Source organism: Phocoena phocoena, chromosome 5 (assembly GCF_963924675.1).
Source record: "Phocoena phocoena chromosome 5, mPhoPho1.1, whole genome shotgun sequence".
NCBI lineage: Eukaryota > Metazoa > Chordata > Mammalia > Artiodactyla > Phocoenidae > Phocoena > Phocoena phocoena.
In genome coordinates, this window is record NC_089223.1 from 67,134,321 (window position 1) to 67,155,194 (window position 20,874).

Below are 20,874 nucleotides of genomic sequence, written 5' to 3' on the forward strand. Positions count from 1 at the left end.
GCTGGAGGCCCCGCCACAGGGAAGTAAGATTCTAGTGTAGGACAGTTTTAGAAAGTGGTGACCAATGCTGACACACACTTACAAACTAAGTGGGTGGTAGCCTTGGAGATAGTAAAAATGGTCATTTCTACCTGGCTCCTGGCACATGGTAAGTACTAGGTTATTAGCTCGATGTTTAGAAATACTCCACAGTAGTAAATTTTTAATTTTATTAAAAGAATTTTAATTTGTTTTCCTCTTTGGCTGAGGACTGTTTGTACTGTCTTATTAAAATACTGTATCTGGAACTATTCTAAGTTAAAGGAAACTGAAGATGCATGACGACTAAATGCATTGCTTATCCCTGGATTAAAAATAAAATAATTCTCAAGGCCATTCTTGGTACCAAGGGGGAGGTTTTCATCTGGACTCTATATTAGGTAATAGTATTGTATCAATGTTATATTTCTTGAGTGTGAGCAGTGTATTGTGGTTATAAGAATGCCCTTGTTTCAAAATATGGAGTGTCATGATGTAACTTACTTTAGGATAGTTCAGAAAAAATTCCATCTCTGTATCTATAGGGAGAAGTACACACATACACACACACACACACACACACACACACACACTCTCTCAGAGTGGCACAGAGAATGTGGCAAAATGTGAACAACGGAAAATGTAGGTGACAGGTATATGAGTGTTCATTATGTTATTCTTGCGTTTTTTCCGTAGCTTTGAAATTTTTCCATATAAAAAGTTGGGGAAAAGCAAAAGAGATTAAAACACGAAATACTTTGAAACTACCGTAAGTGATTTTTAAAGAAAAATTCTGAGAAGAGAAGAAAGAATTGACAAATCAGTTCTGAAACCAAACACAAATACTTTTTATTTATGGGGTATCGTTTTACATCAATTCCATTAAAACCTAAAACCAGTTTGCTGTACTCAAGTTAGATGGCATAACAGTATTTCAGTTAAGCTGGGAGTCACAGGACTTGCACACGTTTATGAAGGTAATGCAAATACTGACGACACGAAGCATTCACAGTTACAGGTTAGCTGCTGTTCACTAACAGTAACCCCCAAGAGAAATGACTTCATGAAAAAAAGCAACCCACGTTTTGGTCTCATTTACAGACACCCAACCTTTCAGTTGGTCAATGAATTCTATACATATATTATACAATGTAGGAAAGAATAAAAGATAAGGCGTACAGAGGTATTTTAGCAGTTGTAAGAATAAAAACCAAGGGCACAAACTAACTTTTAAAGCTTTCTGTATAAACTTCAAAAGCACTGTTAAGATGGAGACTGAAAGGCAACAGAAGTTTGTTGTTAATCCGGAATCTAGAGGTCTGTCTAGTCAGATTTATAAAAACTTAATTCAGAGGTCATGCTTCAAATAAGCTGCATGTAATGTTATAGAAGGTGTTTATGGCAAATCAAATAAGGAAATTTCCAACCTACCGCAGCAGTAAACATCTAAAAGTTGCATTCTATTATGACAGAGTATTGCAACGTGGAGTTCAAAACATGATGGAAAGAGAAAGGGGGGAAACGTAGGTGAGAAAGAAAAACCAGAAAAAGGCACCCTCATTCACCTGGCATTCACCCATAAACAAGTGCTTATGTAACTGAAGGACATTTTTAAGAAAAAGTGTCTTATTACCCTGGCCCCTCTTCTTCCCCTTAAAAATAACTGCACAGAATCAAGAAAACCAAGGGTAAGCACTCTGCAGTCACAAAGATTTATTTTTCAAGGGAGTTCAAAGATTACTTGGACTTCTCTAAATACGCAAGATTATCCCTTTGGAATACTTATTTCCATATTAGGTACATCATGAAATAGCTTTTACTTGGCTTTTCCAAAACCCCTATCATCAAAATGTCCATTGTGGTTAAAATGTAACATCTTCCCTGTAACAATCCTTTTATTTTAGGATTAACTGTGCTTTAGTGTTTAAAAAAGTCTCCAGTTTCTAACAATACCTTTTAAACCAATTTCATCTATGATTTATATTTGCTTTAAACAAAACTAGAGTTGATCAAATTTAAGAACTGCTGCCTTTAAAGTGTAATTTTTTAACTTTATTGGATCCTTTTGAAAATGACTCAAGTTTTCAACAGATTGGAACCTGCCTATGGCCAATCGCCACTGGAGTAGCAGGCGCCCGTCAGAACGGAAGCCCTTTCAACGCGTTGGTCTCAGGAGCAGTGCTTGCTCAACATCTTCTATGCTTTGCAGATAGGAATTTGTGCAAACTGGTGCAAACTGGTATGAATGTGTAAGGTAGAAGGGAGTCTACAACTTCTCAACAAGGAATGGTTAAGTATGCTTAATCACTACAGAGTTTTTCCAACTTCTGGTTTATTTCACAGCAAACCAAACCTTTCTATTCGGTAGAAAAAGGAAGTAATTTCATTCTACCATATCATGATTTTGTATATGCACACACACTGTATATACATACAAAATTCCTGTCTTCGGTGGTTCAGTTAGGGAAAAAAGTAATATATGAAAATCTGAACACTGTTGGCAAAGAAACTGTGAAATCATGGTCAAGAGTAGCACTGCCCGTGTGCTTTACTCATTTAATGCCATTTAGAGGTTCACTTTTGACCCAAAAGGTTTGGGGGCCAGATTTTGAAATAATCGGAACCTCTTCCAACCGCTGCACGTTCAATCATGGATTTTGCTCACAACTAGGCATTCACTTGTTTAAATGCACCATTAGCTTTCACTTGGTTTAAGTCGTTAGACTTTTGTGTTTTCACGAAACTTTAGGGACTAAATTAGTCATTCAATAGCACCAGATAGTTGAGGGAGAAACATGTTATTTATACATTTCCTTGAGAAGGGTAAGACAAGGGGGGAAAAAAAAAGAAGACATAAAATACAAACCTAAAACTACTGTCCTGTTTACTCTTGTTTCCTCATCCACATAAATAATGGCTATCACCTCTCTGTACACATTACTCAGGTAATGATGAGCGGCCCCTCCAGGAAAGGTGTAATAGAGATTTTAGCTCAATGCTGGTGGTGTCGTGTCCACTGCCTGCAATGGACATTCTGCCAGTAAAAGCCTAGCGTGAAAGAAACAAAAATGGAAAACAAAACACCTCTCACTTATAGTATAGTTCTTTCCCCCTCAAAACTAGAGAACTAAACACCATGAAAGCTTAACTAAAAATTCAAGCCACAACTAAAGGTGCTCTGCAGTTATAAACTGCCAGCAAACCACTAGGTTATCGTGGAGGCGGCAAAATAAATTTTACTTAGAATGGCATAGAAAGCATCAGCAGACCAAACACTGACTAGAAGAATGCACAAGAAAAAAAAAAACAAAAAAAACAAGCTAAGGTTGTTTACAAAAGTTTAAAACCAATGAAAAAAAAAAGATGCAATTTTAATTTGTTCATCTGTACCTATAGGCAAACCACGCTAGCTTTCACATTGTAAAATCAAAACCTATACCCTGCATGGTGGAAATGATTTGTGGCATAGCATGTATCTGTATGTTCAATTATTCTAACTTCCATCATTTAAAAATGCTAATATTTAAGTAAACCAAATTATATTTGGCATATGCCTCTGAAAAGTTATGACTCCCCCCTCCTTCCAAAGTTGGCCTCTTAAATAAGGTTAATTCTGGCAACATTTGCATATGGTAACAGTTGTTCTGTCTTGTTTTCTGAAATGCTACATTTGAGACCAAATAAATGTATAACTGGTTGATCTGAAAAAAGGGACTAGAAATATGCCACAAAAATTATTTTACAATACATTTTTGCAGAAATAATCTCTAGGTGAAGCTTCTTCTTTTTATACACATATACAAAATTTAAACAGCAATATACACATAATCACAGTGAGGACGTTGGCAAATTCACCAATCTGTAGTGTAAATACAAACTGCAAAGCAGCCTTCCAAGAGAACAATGCTACACAGCAAGCAGAGCTGGCCCATTCAATAGCAAACACCAACACGTCCCTGCCAAAGGGAGACAGTGCAAGAAAAGCAGCATGCGCTTGGATACAAACAGCAATTTATGGCTAATGGTTGACATAACTGTGGTAACAGTGACTCTCTCGCTGCTATGCATAAAGTCCTAGGACATCTGTTTGTCTTTATACCATTCCACAAACTCGTCCAACAAAACTGGCCCTGAAGAGAGAGAGAACAACACGGCTATGAGGCTTCTCACAATGAGGCAGATGAGCAAATGTGCAGGGGCGGGGGGAGGGCAGGGGAACACCTGCCCCGTACTTACATGCTCCATCTTCATCGTAGTTGCTGAGGTCAAGGTTAATTGTTCTGCTAAACTCTAGCACATTGCACCACTGGTCTTTGTTAATAACTTTATATTTTGATTGCTGGTGGAGGGAAAAGTAGTATGAATTACTGACACACACAATTAACAAATGAGATGGTTTCAACTGCTGTAACAATCAACTTAATAAAGTTCACGAAGGTTAACTCTTTCCACCTGAGGTACGCTAAGCGCCAATCTAACCACTGGACCACCAGGGAAGTCAGCACTAATCTAGGAGAAGGGTGAGACAGAGCAAGAGGAGAGCTTCAGATGACAATTTTCATTACAAAGATATTATGGGGGCTCAACACAAAACAACAAATACATCAAAAAACACAATTTTACATCCCCCAGAAGTGAAATTTCTAAACTGGCAGAAACCCTTTTACGTAAAAGAGTGATAATTCCTATCCTACAGAGATGTGGCAAGGATTTAAAGAGATAACTTCTCTAATTCACGTAAAGTACTTTATTTCGTGCTTGGCACACAGTAAGTGCTAAATAAAGAGTTGCTCCCATTAATAGCCCCTGACATGAACGGCATGCTCACTGCCAACTGTTAGCTTACAGCGCACGCAGTGGTGGCCTGAGTCAACGAGACCTCGCCAAGTGCTGCAAGCGGTCTCAGGACCAGGCGGTCTAGCCACTGAAGGGTTACTCCTCTAATAATTCAGAACTTGAGTCTGATCATAAAAGAACTCAGAATAGCGATGAACTAGTTTTTCTCTTCCTCCCAGACAAGAAATATGCCACATGCATATTTTAAAATACAGTATTCCTGTATAAAGATTTAAAAATAAAACCCAGTCCAACAATGTTTAAAAATCCTCGCCACTAAAATCAGGAACACTGGAAAACAAAACAAGTACTTAAAAGCAAAGAGAGCTGCACCAACGGTTTGGAGGATGCAAACACAAGAAAAGCTCAAATGAAAGGATTATTGTGCCCTTTTCAAAGAAAAATGCAAACTAATATAAGAGAGAGAACAAAGCACAGACCACAAGTTTAACTTTCTAAGCAACTAAAAGCAAAATCCAGTCACCGAAACAGTTGATGGTGCTCCTGGAACTGTGCGAAGTCAAATTTGCTGGCGGCAAGGTCTTCAGCTACAGAACCCTTCACACCCGGGCTCAAATTCTGCCCAACTCTCTGAGAACAGGAACCTGTTTCTACTCATTTTCCAAACAAAGCTAACACTTCTTAAGGCTGTCAGAGAAACTGGAACAGATCACCGGTAAATACGGGTTGTCACAAGTACAAGTAAACAAGTACTTCTTATATTAAAAACTAGTTTTTATACCTTTCTTTGGGAGTCCCAGTTAGTAATGCTAAAAGCAATTTTTAATAATAGTTCTCAAAGAATCCTATCAGTTGGAAGTTTTTCTGGACCATTACACCAAGTAAGTTGTAAGGAAGATCATTTCAAGAGTGAAGCTGGAGTCAGGGGAAGGCCCAGGATCTTCTCAAAGATGCAACACCCTCATCCTTTCAAGCAGAAAGCATTTTTTAAAGGGGCCTGGGACTGGAGGGCAAGAAGGATGCTCTATATGACATGACAACCCATGTAACTCAAATTTACATCTCAGATTCTTTCAGGTCCTGCAGAGTTATTACACTGCAACAAAGCCAGTTCTTAATAACCAACAGCTCAAAATTTCTATCGCTAATACTTAAAGCAAACGAACGACAATGAGAGAGGAAAGTGCTGGATTACTTCTAACACAAACGTGAAGAAAATTTTAACTGCAGGAGATACTGTCTGAAGGAGTTTGCCACTTAGATTGATCTAGGTCCCCAAGTTACTTGGAGATAAGCGTAGATAAGAATACATTACAAACTTAATTTAGTGAGAAGGCAGGTGGCTGTTCGTCTAACCTTTGCTTCAGAAAAGTAGAACTTCACCTAAAGCCACAAAAGAAATTAAATCTTGTCTTACTCTTTTTATAAAGAGCAGGAAATCTAAACAAAAACTAGCTTTTAGAATGGGGACAAGAGAGGAAAGGACAGAGCCGCGCTGTCTCTGATGTGTTCGTACTGGGGAGCGATGCGGCACATGCAATGCACACACGGGCACACTCAGAACGCAGGGAAGTGCTCACTGACAGCAATTACATCACCACAGTTCCTACAGGCAGAAAAGTACAACAAACAGAAAATTACATAAAAGAGTTAAATAAAGTATACTTGGTTGTTCTAAGCAAGCAAACATACATTCCATAAAATAACAATTTAGTACCTCTAAGAATTGGTGAAAAACTGGAAAAAGGGGCCAGATTTTTCCTAATAACAGTCCCAACATGCACTTGGCAGTGTTTATGTCTAGGCTGCGCTGGTCCTTTTCCTGTTTAACAAACAAAAACAAGGATGAGCCAGGTGCCCCCAAATAATAAATCCCAATAATCCAAATTTCTGTTTTACTTCAACAAAAAATTAGTAAACAGCTCATTTATCATACACTATAAAAACCCTGAATTCAGACTAAGGTGGGGGAGGGGAGGTAGTCAGGACACAGTGGGAAGAGTAAACGGTTTTGTACTATATAATTTTACTGTGAGAAAGAGTCGTGTCAACTGATTGATCACCCTAATGCAAAATACATTAGTTACATGGTAACAATCTCTATATGATTATTTCATGCGATAAATAAAAATCTGTAACTTGCTGTTTGACATTTATGATTATTATCAACATCATAATTACTGATCCCAAAGCCCATAACTTGACTAAATGGAGTTTAAAGGTTTCTAATTCCATGCTTAAGAATCAGGTTTCCTTGATAAAAATCATTTTTCCACCAATTTTTATTTCTTTGGTAAATGTTTTTCTTGTAACCTAAAAATGTTGTTAAATTGAGCTCATAATGAATGCTGGGGCTCTGGAGGGTCTTCCCAAATCAGAGGATGCATTCACTCCCCCACTCTGGGAGAAAGCAGTCTGTCTACCTGTTACAGTCCTTACCTTGGAGTCGCTGGATGTGAAATCTAGCAGAACACCCCTAACTAACAGCCAAGTGAAAGACAACATTGCATAAGGAATCCAGAAAACACATTTACATAAACCTGAATATGGGCAGATTAAGCTCATTTTCCTTATACTCGCAATTAAGAATCCTAATTTTTCACTGATCTTTCTTACAAAGTTCCATTCGGGAACTACAGGTGGGCAGTTTCTATGCAAAAGGACAGAGGACATGGGACCCTAGGTGGTAAACTTTATATATCCAGAGCTAGCCTCCTCGTGGTATCTCAACTTCAAAGAAAGTTTGCAAAAGTACTTTTCTACAAAGGGAAAAGGAAAAGTGCCTGGCTATCCCACATGGGGTGGAATCTAGATGTTCACCAAATTACGGGGTGATGCCATGACCACCACTGTCAGCCACATATGCAGCTACACACACCTCCTCAAAAAATTGTTACCGCAAGGATTCTAACAGTGAAGTGCTCTTTAGTATACAGAGAATTTCTGGCCGTGACACTGAATTTTAAAGTGACGGACTTAAACAATACAGCAAATGTAAGGGCCTAACTCAACAGCCAACAAAGTAGATGAAGATTCGGGAAGATGTGTGATGGGTCTGTCTTTTGGTCCTGGTGGTACAGCACAACGACCGTTCACCCACAGACCAGGTCAGATGGCTCCGAGTCAGCCTTCCCTGTTCTGGCCACACAACTGAAGTCTGAGGATGGCGGGGGACCCCCACTCCACAGTGCAGTGCCAATAGGGGCCTCCTCTCTACAGCCTGCTCTGTGGTCCCCGGCCACGCATATCATCCTGCTCAGGGCTGCAGTACTCACTCCGTGGAGAGGACGACGGCAGGAAAGGTGCCCTCGAGGGGGCCCACCTTCTGCCACCAAGCCTCACAGGTCTGTGGCACTGCACGGGCTCTTGCTTCTGCGGTGCACTGTGCAAGGAAACGGAAAGCTTCCTCTCACCGTGTCACGTGGGTGGGGCAGCAACGGCACACCCCGCTATGGAGCATCCACAAGGAAAACGAGGGGACTGTTGAAAACACACGCGGCACCACAGGACCGGGCCCCCAGGTCACCTGCTGAACAACAGCTCCGGCAGCACTGGGCTGAGGGCACGGGCGCTCTGGAAATGCTCTCCCTTGGAGGAGTTCGTAATCCTTCACTCAACCTAAAGGCGCTAGTCTCGCCCTGATAACATACTGTGCCTTCTTCCAACATCATCCATGTCCCCGTCACAATGGACATACACTAAGGTGACAAAAAAAAAAGATACAAAGGACCTGGACAGACTCTTTGAAACAGTGCAATCATCTGACAAACTGATGATCATGAAGGATTTCAATGCATGTGTTTGGCAGCGATGCCAAAACATGGATGAAAGGCATCAGACTCACAGGACTGGAAAGCTGAACAGCACTCACTTACTCCTGCTCTGCAAGGGTGCCAGCCAGCAGCTCGCAATCACTAACACCATCTTCTGCCTAGCAAATAAGAGAGAGATATTATGGATGCACTCTCGATCTCAACAGTGGCATCTCGCTGATAACCAACATTGCCTGTGGGTGGATGTGAGGCTACGTGCAAATGACCATGACTGGGGGCATTCCGAATTCCTGGGGACAGCACAGCTGAGAGACCCCAGAGCAAACAGCTACTGAACAGCAAAATGGAGACATGCCCAGGGGGTTCTCTGACAATGATCCTAATGGCATTCTCAAAGGGCTTCCCAATTAAAAGTGAAATGAATCTCCCAGAATGCTATGAAGCAGCCATCAACATTACAAGTATTGAAAAAAAAAAAAAAAATCACCTTAACAAATTCAAGGAATACAGCAAAGACATCTAGAAACCCCTCGCAGGAAATTCAAATAGTACACTGTCAACACCAACGCTGTGGACTCTGCTCGTGGAGCACCATGGAGCGAGAGGCAGATTTCTGCATCTCCAGGTCAGAATTTAAGCAGAAAGTACCTTGAGACAGGCTGTCCAGAGTCAATAAGCATCCCCAGAAGGCCCACTGAGGTTAAGGGAGAAGAAGTGAAACTTTTCTCCCTGCCTGCCTCTTAACCCAACTTTCATTTTCTAAGATAACAAAATAAAAAGCAATTTTATTTTTCAAATAATAATAGGAACTGAACAGGTTCTATGCACACACCAAAGATGTACTAACCCCCTACAATACACAACTAGATTCTGCCTTGTGGTCTTCCCTAAACACAGATTTTAAAATTCAGTTACAGATGAGATCAGTCCTCTTATTTGCAGCTGCAAGACCAAAGGATCCTTCTCTGAATATTCTATGAAGTTATGTTTCGTATATGGAATGCACTACTCAAGCTAAAGACTACTAACACCTAATGCAGAGTAGAGAATAATGAAGTTTTACCAAGTTCTGATTTGACGTTCAAAAATGAAAACAAATATTGCCTTTGTTTATGTAAGACTGTTCCAACACAGGTCTTCCTGCAAGATGTGAAAACTAAGCATATTTTTCTTAAATGGCACCAATGACACAAACTGAATCAAAGTAATTAAACAGTTAATTGTCAATAAGCAAATATAAATATATTACAAAAATTAATCTTCAAACATCTAGGTATCCAGATATGTTGTATCATCGACCCTTGTGTCAAATGATCTACTTCAAATTTTCACAGTTTTAATAGCTTAAAGACTTGCACTTGAAAAGGGGAATGTTGAATTACTAAAATTATAAAGAAAAAATCTTCAACATTAAAAAAGAAATCCTTAAGATTTTCGAGAGAGACTAGATGAACTTGAGAAACAGTATATAAATGCCCATGATCACAAACATTTTAAATGGCGACAACCAAGTCATAAATCAGTACATGAAATCAAAAGGTCTTCACTGAAGACCTGTAATATAGGTCACGGAACTCTCATTTGAGACCACAGGATTACAAAATAGAAAGAGAAAATGCAGTCTTCCTTACCACAGTTCAACAAACATAAGGCAAAAATAGCGCTAAAGAACTCAAATCTTAAAGTGGTTGTTTACAAAGCTGAAAATACAGCAAATCAGTTTTTTGAATGAGAGTTTTTTTTTTTAACACACATTAAAAACGAGCAAAAAGGTCATAAAACCCATGAGTGCCCTCCCACTGGGAAAAGTGAAACTAAACCATGATGCTCTTAGAACTTACCCCAGCATAGTTTTCAAATAACAATGTTTGCAAGGCAATTACTTGATTAAGCTCAACTACTGACAATTCCTTTAAAACAAAAGAAAAAGAAAGATCTGCCAACAGGCATAGCCTCTCCACAGTGTTTTGTTTGGCATAGATTCTATTACTATATGCACTACTCTTGGAAGGTAAATTATTATTTGAAACCTAAGTAATGTCAGCGAAGAATAATTCAACAACTATTTCTAATTCTGTGGTTAACTTTTACTGAGAACTTAAACTGAGCCAGAAACTGTTTTAAGTGCCTCATACTTCAAACTCATTTAATACAACAACCGTATTAGGATAGGCATTGTTATAATCCCCAATTTATAAATAAGGAAACTGAGGCACAGGAATGAAATGACAATCGATAAGAGCTGGGGCTTGAACCAGGAGTCTGATTCCAAGCCTGAGCATTTCATCGTGTACCACCAATCCACCTCCCCAAGAAGGAAGGGGGGAAGACAGCTCTCAATGTTAAGAGACACACAGCCCAATTCACTTTACAAACAACTGCTGAGCAAATCTGGGCAATAACCAAACAGTAACCTTAAAGGTAAAGCTGACAAGATGTCCAGGGTAACAGACCTCAGATTAGATGACCACATATTCTTCCTACTTCTGTCCTCGCCCAGGCCCACCTTCTGTTTTCCTCATAATTTACAATGAAAGTACAAGGTAGAAGCGGAGAGGAGTAGGTACGTGTGTGTGTCTGGTGCGTTGGCGGTTGTGTGGAAAGGGAAATTAGACAAACACATCGGTTAAGAAATAAGAAACTGACTCAGGTTAGAAGAGAAAATGAATCAAATGGTCAGAGCAGATGTCAGATTAGAGCCAGGCAGAGTTCTCTGATAACAGGGGGTGTTGAACACAAGACCCAGCAAAATATTCCTTCGCAAATTCTATGAGTAACACCCACAACCATTCCATTAAATGGAAGCGACGTAGACCTTGGCTTTCACCTGTGACCTCTTACACTTTCTTGAAACACCTCCTCAGAAACTAAATAAAAGCCCTGGTACCTGGAAAAGTGGGTGCATCAAGGGACAGGCTGTGAGGACTGACTTGTAACAAGAGATTAACTGTCACAGGATCACCTCTCAGGAAGGGGGATTCCCACTGGTACCTTCGGCCTCCACAAAACCCTCCGTTACAACTTCTTCAAGCTTTACTGCAAGTAATGAAAAACAAGGACTTGCCCCTAGAGGAATCTCCCATTCTTCTCTTGCTCACTGCCCTTCCTCTCCTTCACCCTGAAGGCCTCCCTGTGAAGGCCTCCCTTCTCTCCATCCAACAATTCTCCACCTCAGTCACGTGGGAGGGCTCCACTCAGCTCCCATCTCCCCAACCCCACTTCCGAGCCCACTGAGGCCTTGCCTCAGTCCTCCCCATCATTCTCGCCTTCCTACACCAAGGCTGTCGGATGCAGCACTGCTGGAAGATCTCCGATAGCAGCATCACCGTCAATTCATGGTGTCCACTCTCAGCCACATGCCAAGATGCTGCTGCTATCAGCACTTCACTCAGCCCAACATTCATCCTTCTCAGAACCCCAAGAGGCAACTCTCTGTGGCTTTCAGCACAGTACCCTGTCTCTGCCCCAGAGAATGTAGAAAAAACAAATTTAACTCATATTTAATAACTAGTCCCAGATCAACCAAAAAATTCACTATATTTAGTCTTTTTATCTCATTCTATTTGTCCAATCTTATTCTCACTAGGTCCTTTTAAAGGAGTCAAGGCAAAAATGGCTGTTTTACTTAAGGAATTCACACAACCATATTTGTTTATACAATAAATAAAATCTACATTAGGGGGAAAACGCTAAGCATAAAAGTACTCAGACAAAATTCCACTTGTAGAAGGAACTGGCCATTTCAGCTCTTGAGTCTCTACCCCACCATCTTCCTGGAACAGGACACCACAGGACGGTGGACAGTTTGAGTCAGGAAGGTGGTGTGGCTCCATGGAGAGGACACGGTCTGCACTCAGGGGCAGAGCCCAGGCCCTCGTGTTGTCCCCTCCTCTCTGGCCCTCAGCCTTGTTGTCTGCATTGTGACAAGACTGGACCAAGTGTCCTCTTGTGGTTTCTTTCAACTCTCAAGTTTCACGATTCTCTGCCATCCCTAAGACTACACATAAGTTCAAGTCAAAGTAAAATCAGGAGAAAAATAATATAACTTTACAACCAAGTACTATTTTTAATTGCCTACAAGGTTCTAAGGTGAGGGGAAAACAATCACACTCTTAGGATTATAATTTTGGTGGAGAGATGTTAAAAGGGGCATTTTATCACTTTCTGGTACTACAGTTTCTTTCCTGGTAATATTAAAGGGTAATTCAGAATATTTAACATATGTCATTGTTATTTCCAATAGAGAGTACTTAGGATATTAAAACTATAACAGGGATTCCCTGGTGGCGCAGTGGTTGGGAGTCCACCTGCCGGTGCAGGGGATGCGGGTTCGTGCCCCGGTCCGGGAGGATCCCGCGTGCCGCGGAGCGGCTGGGCCCGTGAGCCATGGCCGCTGGGCCTGCGCGTCCGGAGCCTGTGCTCCGCAATGGGAGGGGCCGCAGCAGTGAGAGGCCCGCGTACCGCAAAACAAACAAAAACTATAACAAAGTTCAGTTCTTACTAAAAGTTTAATTTTAAAAGGTCTGCTGTGTAATTATGCGTTATTACCTCTACGAGTCATTTTTCTAGTAGGAAAAGAAAAGGATTGGAGGGAAGAAGGGGGTGGGGGGTTGAATTCTGCTTCCAACCAAGACAGAGTTAGAGAAACCAGATTCCCACCCCCCGTGCACGTCAAATGACCAGAAAACTGAACAAAACACATGAGACAATGGCTCTCACCCACTGGTCAGTGTGAAGAACAGGAGTGGCCCCTGAGAAAAAGGGTAAGTCCCCAGTGACAACAGCATACTGTGCGGGGGTGGCTTCCAGGTCACAACACAGGAGGGGGACCCAGCCCCAGCCCAGTGGAACCCCAACCGACTGAGTTGGAAAGGAAAGAGTTGGTGGAGTTCAAGGAGGTATATAATTGGTGGGGCAAAATACCAGCAAGGGGGGAGCTGCACAGAGAGACCTGGAGACCCGCAGAATGTCTCCCCAGCCGCTGGATGAGGACTTGTCTGTGCACATGTGAGAGGAAACTACCTGAGTCTGGGAAAGAATCACTGCAGAAGAGTACGCAGAAGTTGCCAGAGCTCACATGGGGCTGGGAATAGTTTCTATTTCCACCAGCCACAGTGGAAAAAATCTCATAATACGTAGGGCCTTGGATAGGATCCTCAGAAGGGTATTATTGTCTTACTAGTGGGGCTAAGTCATCCCTAGGCTGAGGCTGCTCTGCACCAGTCCTTTCAAAGGATCAATCTGATTCCAAGTAACTTAACTATATACCAGAAAAAAATTTAAATCCAACATTATTTAAAGGAATACAACAAACCCCAGCAACCAACAACATAAAACTCACAATACCCAGCATCCAACAAAAACAGAAAAAAAAACTACTAGGAATGCAAAGAAGCGGTAACATATCGCCCACAACCAAGATAAAAATTTTAACCAAGAGAAAGAGATATAGAAATGACAGATATGACGGAACCAGAAGACAATGCTGTTAAAACAGCTGTTATAAACACATTCTAGATGTTCAAGAAGGTAGAAGAAAATATTATTATGATTAGAGAAATGGATATAAAAAGATACAAATGGAATTTCTAGAGATGAAAAATATAGTATCTGAAATGAAAAATATACTGGGGCTACTATGATTAGCAGAAGAAAAGATTAGTATTAGAAGATATAGTAATAAATATTATCCAAAGGGAAAACAAAAACAAAAAAATTGAACACAGTATCAGTAGCTTGTGGGACAATATAAAGCATCTAACATAGGTACAACTGTAGTCCCAGAAGGAAGAGAGGAGAACAGAAGAAATATTTGAAGAAATAACAGCTGAGAAATTTCCTGATTTAATACAAACTATAAGTCCAAAGACCTAAAAAACTCAACAAACCTTAACCAGAATAAACATAAGGAAAATTATGCCAAGGCACACCACAGTCAACTTGCTGAAAAGCAGTGAAAAGAGAATAAAAGCAGTCAGAAAACAAAGCAAGACAGTATGCTCAAAGGAATAATGAATGACACCAGACTTATCATCAGAAACTCCACAAGACAGAAGACAATGGAGAACTATCACTAAAGTACTACAAGAATAAATGGTCCATCTAGAATCTTTTATCCAGAGAAGTAGCTTCTAAATTGAAGGCAAAACAAAAGCTTAGAGATTCATCACCAGAAAATCTGTACTATGAGAAATGCTGCAGGAATTTTTTTAGGCAGAAGGTAAATGATACCAGATAGAAATCTGGATCCACACAAAAGGAAGAAAGAGCACACAAGTGGTGTATATGTGGGTAAATATAAAAGATATTTTTGCCTATTTAAAGCAAAAATGATATTAATATATACTATGATCTGAATGTGTCTGCCCCCCCGCTAATTCATATGTTGAAACCCTGATCGCCAAGATGATGGTAATAGGAGGTGGGGTCCTCAGCTGCAGAGAGCTCCCTCCTCCCTTCCACCATGTGAGCTTATGGCAGAAAGACACCTATCCTGCTGGCACTGTGATCGTGGACTTTCCAGCCTCCTGAATTATGAGAAATAAATTTCCATTATTTATAAGCTACTGAGGCTCTCGTATTTTGTTACAGCAGCCTGAACAGACTAAAACAATAGATTGTGAGATGTATAATACATGTATAAGTAAAATGTATGACAGCAGCAAAAAGTACGGAAGGGCAAGATGAAAGTGCACTATTGTAAAGGCTCCTGCATTATACATGAAGTGGTATAATATTATCGGAAGATGGACTGTGAAAATTTAAAGATGTACACTGTAACGCCTAGAGCAATCACAAAAAAAAAATGAAACAGAGACACAGCTAATAAGACAATAGTGGAAAAGAATGATTAAAATGGAATCTAAAAAAAACCCCTCAATCCAAAAGAAGTCATGAAAAGAGGAAAAAAGGAGCAAAAACAAATGGGACAGGGCTTCCCTGGTGGTGCAGTGGTTGAGAGTCCGCCTGCTGATGCAGGGGACACGGGTTTGTGCCCCGGTCCGGGAAGATCCCACATGCCGTGGAGCGGCTAGGCCTGTGAGCCATGGCCGCTGAGCCTGCATGTCCAGAGCCTGTGCTCCACAACAGGAGAGGCCACAACAGTGAGAGGCCCGTGTACCGCAAAAAAAAAAAAAAAAAAAAAGGGACAGGGCTTCCCTGGTGGCGCAGTGGTTGAGAGTCCACCTGCCGATGCAGGGGACACTGGTTCGTGCCCCGGTCCGGGAAGATCCCACATGCCACAGAGCGGCTAAGCCCGTGAGCCATGGCCGCTGAGCCTGTGCGTCCGGAGCCTGTGCTCCTCAACAGTGAGAAGCCCGCGTACCATGAAAAAAAAAAAGGGACAAAAAGAGAAATGAATAGCAGTTTAGGAGATGTAAATTTAACCATATCAATAAATACATTAAATGTAAATGGTTTAAGCATCTCAAGACATATACTGTCAGACCCAACTATGCATATGCTATATATAAGAAACCCACTTTGAATATAAAGGCACAAATAGGTTTTTAAAGAGGATGGAAGAAGATATATCATACAGACTTTAATAAAAAAAAAGCAGAAATGGCTATATTTGTGTCAAAGTAGACTTCAGAACAAGGAATATTAACAAGGAATATTATCTTTATCAAGATAAAAAACATTTCATAATGCTAGAGGGTCAATTCTTCAAGAGGACATAATAATACTAAGTCTATCTAAACCTAATGCCTGAGCTTCAAAATACATGAAACAAGAAATGATACAAATGGCAGAAGTAATTATAGTCGGAGAGTCCAACATTCCTCCCTCAGTAAATGATAGAACAGTAGGCAGAAATCAATAAGGACACAGAAGACCTCAACAACACTATCAACCAACTTGACCTAACTGATATTTATAAAACATTTCACCAAACAGCAGCAAAATATTCATTCTTTTCAGGTACACATAAAACATTCATCACAGCAGACCATATTCTGGACCACAGATCAAGCCTCCCTGCATTTTAAGTGGACTGAAACTGTCCAGAGTATGTTCTCTGACCACAGCAGAATTAACGACAGAAAGATTACTTGGAAAGTCCTAATAGTTGGCAAATAACACAAGCAACACACTTCTAAATAACCAATGAGTCCAAAACAACCACAAGGGAAACTGGAAAATATTCTGAACTGAATGCAAATGAATACACAACACCTCGACCCTTGTGGGATACAGCTAAACCAAGCAAAACAAAGGATTCAGTAACAAACTCATCTTAGAGCATATTTTAGCTAAACTGAAATCTATTTGGTAATGATTAAATACGGGTGGCTGTTATTCATCATTACATAAAGGAGCTTAATTTGCTGATATTTACTGATACTCTCTTTAAACGGCAAAGATCTCTGTGGGCTGCTCCCAGGGATATGACGAAAGAAAACACGCACTCCCTTAACCTGTCAGAAAAAATGTGGGCCTGTACCCAAACTCCAAGGCCAAGCTAGAGGGATACGAGGGCCATGTAAGTGAGGGCACATGTTCTCTCGGGGCAGGATGATTCTGTGTGACAGCGGAGGCACGTGGCTTGGGCCCAGAAGCCCGACGCTGCAGAGAGCAGTCGCGGGGAGAGACGTGGCTCCAAGCAGAGCCTCGGCGGCACAAAAGGCAGGGAGCAGAGAGGCGGGGGCAGGCGGCAGGTTCAGCGAACTGCTCGTTCGACGTCAGCACAACACAGGCGTCTTGTGGGAGAGGAAGCCTGGGACTGGACTACGAGGGCCTGGACGGAGCCGCAGACGCGACCTGGAGCCAGAACCTGAGTCTGAGTCCTGAACCTACTGCTGAGCAACGAGGCAGCCCTGCTCCAAGTTCCCTGCTCCCCTGTGAAGGAGGACAAAACCAGCCCGCCTGCCCCTCAGCTGCGGGGGGCGCAACCGTACCACCCACACGGTGGGTGAAGCACTACGTTCACACGGAGGCGACGGGTGTAGTGGCTTGGTGAGCGGAAGGTGCCCGAGTGGTCCCAGGATGAAGGAAGATGGAGGACACCCTACCGGGGTGAGTGTGGGTGAGAAGGGAGAGAATGTGGACGCAAGGCCACGGCAGCAGTACAGGCGAGGAGCACGGCCTCAACCCCAAGGCTGTGGTGGAAGCACCAAGAAAGAGGCAACAGAAGGGGCCTCGGTGACCAGCAGAGGAGGGGATGGAAAGCCAGGGAGGAGGAAAATGGAACCCGGTTCTAACGCAGTGGATACGTGGGAAAATTTGACCCTCAAACAAGGAAGTTAGAAAATATTTTCGTGAAAAGGCGTGATGCTTCTAAACAAACTTTTGCCCATACAATAGGACACTGCTGACTTTGGAAGGAAAAAAATCTCATGAAACAAAACATTTAATCCTAAAAACTATGCACCTATTCTAAAAAGCATCTGGCAAACAAATTCTATATACAGCTACACAAACGCTGTTTAGTAAAACACTGCAACTGAATTTCACCATGTTACTTTTCTAACATCTATACATTTACATGCATGTCCTGATTTTACTTGAAGGCTGCAAAAATTCACAAGTGAGGACATCACAGTGAACTACTAATGTGTTGTTACAGATGCACCGGATGCACAGATGCAATAATGTGTTATTACAGATGCTCCTCAGCACAGAAACCTTTGGCTGAGCTAACAGAGCCAAGGCGACGAAAAAGTGAAAAGATCAACGCGGAGGTGAGAAGAAAGAATTGTCACTGAGTTCTCCGCTTAAAAAAAAAAAAGATTAAAAAGAAATCATCAATCAAGAAAGCCTAGTCACCTGAACCCACCAAACACACAAACATAACAGAAACCACCATTCTGCAATAAAGTGTAATCGTACGTATGGGCCGTGGACAGTGAACGAACACAACGCCAACTTACACCTCAGAATTCGCTACCTTACAGTGACCAGGCTGAAAAATACAGCTTTATGTCACTCCAGTAGAACCACCTATTCACCTACTTGGACTGGCTCACTGCGTGACAAACAAGATGATCACTTTTCAAAATGATGACTAGAAACTATGTTTGAATAACGTCCACTGAAATTAGCTTACGTTTGAAATTCAAACGATTTTCAGACACGATATAGCACCCAAAATGAAACTGGCTTTGATCTGACTAACTTATTCCAGTAAACTCAATGGGTGAAGCTTTGCTGTTTCGTGAGAAGGAGAAGATTTGTCAAGCTTACCTAAGAGACATTTAGAACAGTGTCTATTACATGTCCATTTACAAGTTACTTCTAAGCCAATCTCAAGAGCTATTAATAGTCTGTCACTAGAGCTTTTTGTTGACATACTACATTCTTGCCCAGAATCAGTTAGTGTAGAAAGGGTACACATAGAGATAAATTCTAACTAGCATCCTGGGAGTAGCTTATTCAACTTCCTTGCTGTAGTACGTAAAACAAACCTCAAAAGGGGAGGGAGAGAGAGGGAAACATCTGGATAGGCTCCAGAGAACTCACCCGTGCAAAGTCAAACGCATATCTGTAAATAAGTTTAAAGTTTGTAGAATCATTTAATAATGATCTTAAGTAATCCAAAGTATTTCTGAGTTTTTCTGTTGTATCACATCTAGAAAAACAGAATAAAGGCAAATTATAACCCGAGTTTTTTTTTTTTAACGTGGGGCAGTAATATAAAACACAATACCAAAAGACAATATAAACCCTGGAGTTGGAACATGTCCACGATGAGCTATTTTCTTCCTACACTTTTAAGAAATTTCAAATGTACAGAAAAATTGAAGGCCTAGTAAATACACACCCATATACCCATCCCCTGGGCTCACCATGAGCACTGTCACATTTGTGCTCACTCTCTCACATACATGCACTTTTTTCTGTACCATTTGAAAGTTGCCAACATAATGCCACTTTACTCCTAAACACTTCAATGCCATCATCACTCTTAATATCCTAGAAATGTTAACTTTCCGAGCTAATATATGACCCATGTGCAAATTTCCCAATTTTCCCCCAGCTGTTCCTTTTCATCCGGGATCCAATCAAGGCTCGTGCACTGCTTTCAGGTATCTATCTCCTTAGCATCTAGAAGGTGTCCTGCCTTTTTTCTGTCTTTCTTGACAATGTCATTTTTTAAAAGACCGGACTAGTTGTTTTGCAGAATCTCAGTCTGTCAGATAAATTCCCTATGATTATATTTAGATTAAGTACTCATGATAAGAACTCTCCACGTGATGTCCTTCTCAGTATACCCCGTGAGGAGGCTCATAACGTCAGTCTGTCCCATTACTGGTGATATTAAGTTGATTCATTTGGTGAAGGTAGCATCCACCAGATTCTCCACTTAAACGGTACTCTTCGCCCTTCTGAAATGGTGTGTAATCTGGGGGATGATACCTTGAGACTGACCATCCTGTTCCTCAACAACATTTCACCAGGTGAAACATTTTAGCATCCGTTGATGAGCCCTGCCTGAATCAGTTTTACATCTGAAGGTACAAAATGGTGATTTTTCTAATTCTATCATGCTTTTATACTTACAGGCTGGAATTGTTCTATAAAGAGTTCTACTCACCATCTTTCTTACTTTCTGGACTTAAGGATGTTTGCCTTTTACTCAGTGTTATAATCTGCTACTGTCTTCATTCTGTTTGATGCATAAATTGTCCGTGTTTGGGCACTGGCCCCTTCAAGCTGGCTCCAGTGTCCTTCTGACATGTCCCCGTCAGTCTCTGAGCACGTACGGCCTCACTTTCTGGCACAAGATATTCTAGTTCACCTTGTACTCTCTCTACCCTAAACTTGAAATCAGCTATTTCTCCAGGGAGCCCCTGGTGATAACCATCTATTTGCACAGGTAAGAGACACACTGTTTAGTTTTCTTAAGTAGACTGATTGGTTATTTTTACAAACTAATTTTCTGTTCATAACATCTAGCCCTTAAAAATGAGAACAAAGAGTCATCATTTTCACTGACAATATTAAAGCTTTTCAATGCTGCATGTGTACCCTTGCGTTTCTCTGTAGAACTTTTACCTCCTACTAAGTATAGACAATACATATTACAAGTATTATCAATGTAAATATTTTACATACTTTATAAACTAAAATATGGTTCATAATAGAGCATACCAATGTATTTTTAGCAATAAATTTGTGAAAGCTTTTTTTTTTTTTTGTAGCTATCTACAAAAAACTCCCCAGGATCTACTGAGATGATAAAATATCTAAAAGTCAAAAGCTACAGTAAATATTTCATTTCTATAAGTCTACAACAATTTAGAATGTGCTTTATTTCTTCCTGATGTTTTTGAAAACTAGAAAA

The 20,874-nt window shown here is 40.9% G+C and overlaps 1 protein-coding gene across 1 annotated transcript in view; it reads right to left on the minus strand.

The window, feature by feature from the left end:
• Positions 1-4,092: 4,092 nt before the first annotated feature.
• Positions 4,093-20,874, minus strand: part of DCUN1D4 (defective in cullin neddylation 1 domain containing 4) — a 65,026-nt gene continuing 48,244 nt past the window's right edge. The window contains 4 exon segments of the mRNA XM_065878009.1: positions 4,093-4,148; positions 4,255-4,357; positions 6,533-6,637; positions 19,050-19,158. Of these exon segments, the coding sequence (XP_065734081.1) occupies positions 4,093-4,148; positions 4,255-4,357; positions 6,533-6,637; positions 19,050-19,158 (373 nt within the window).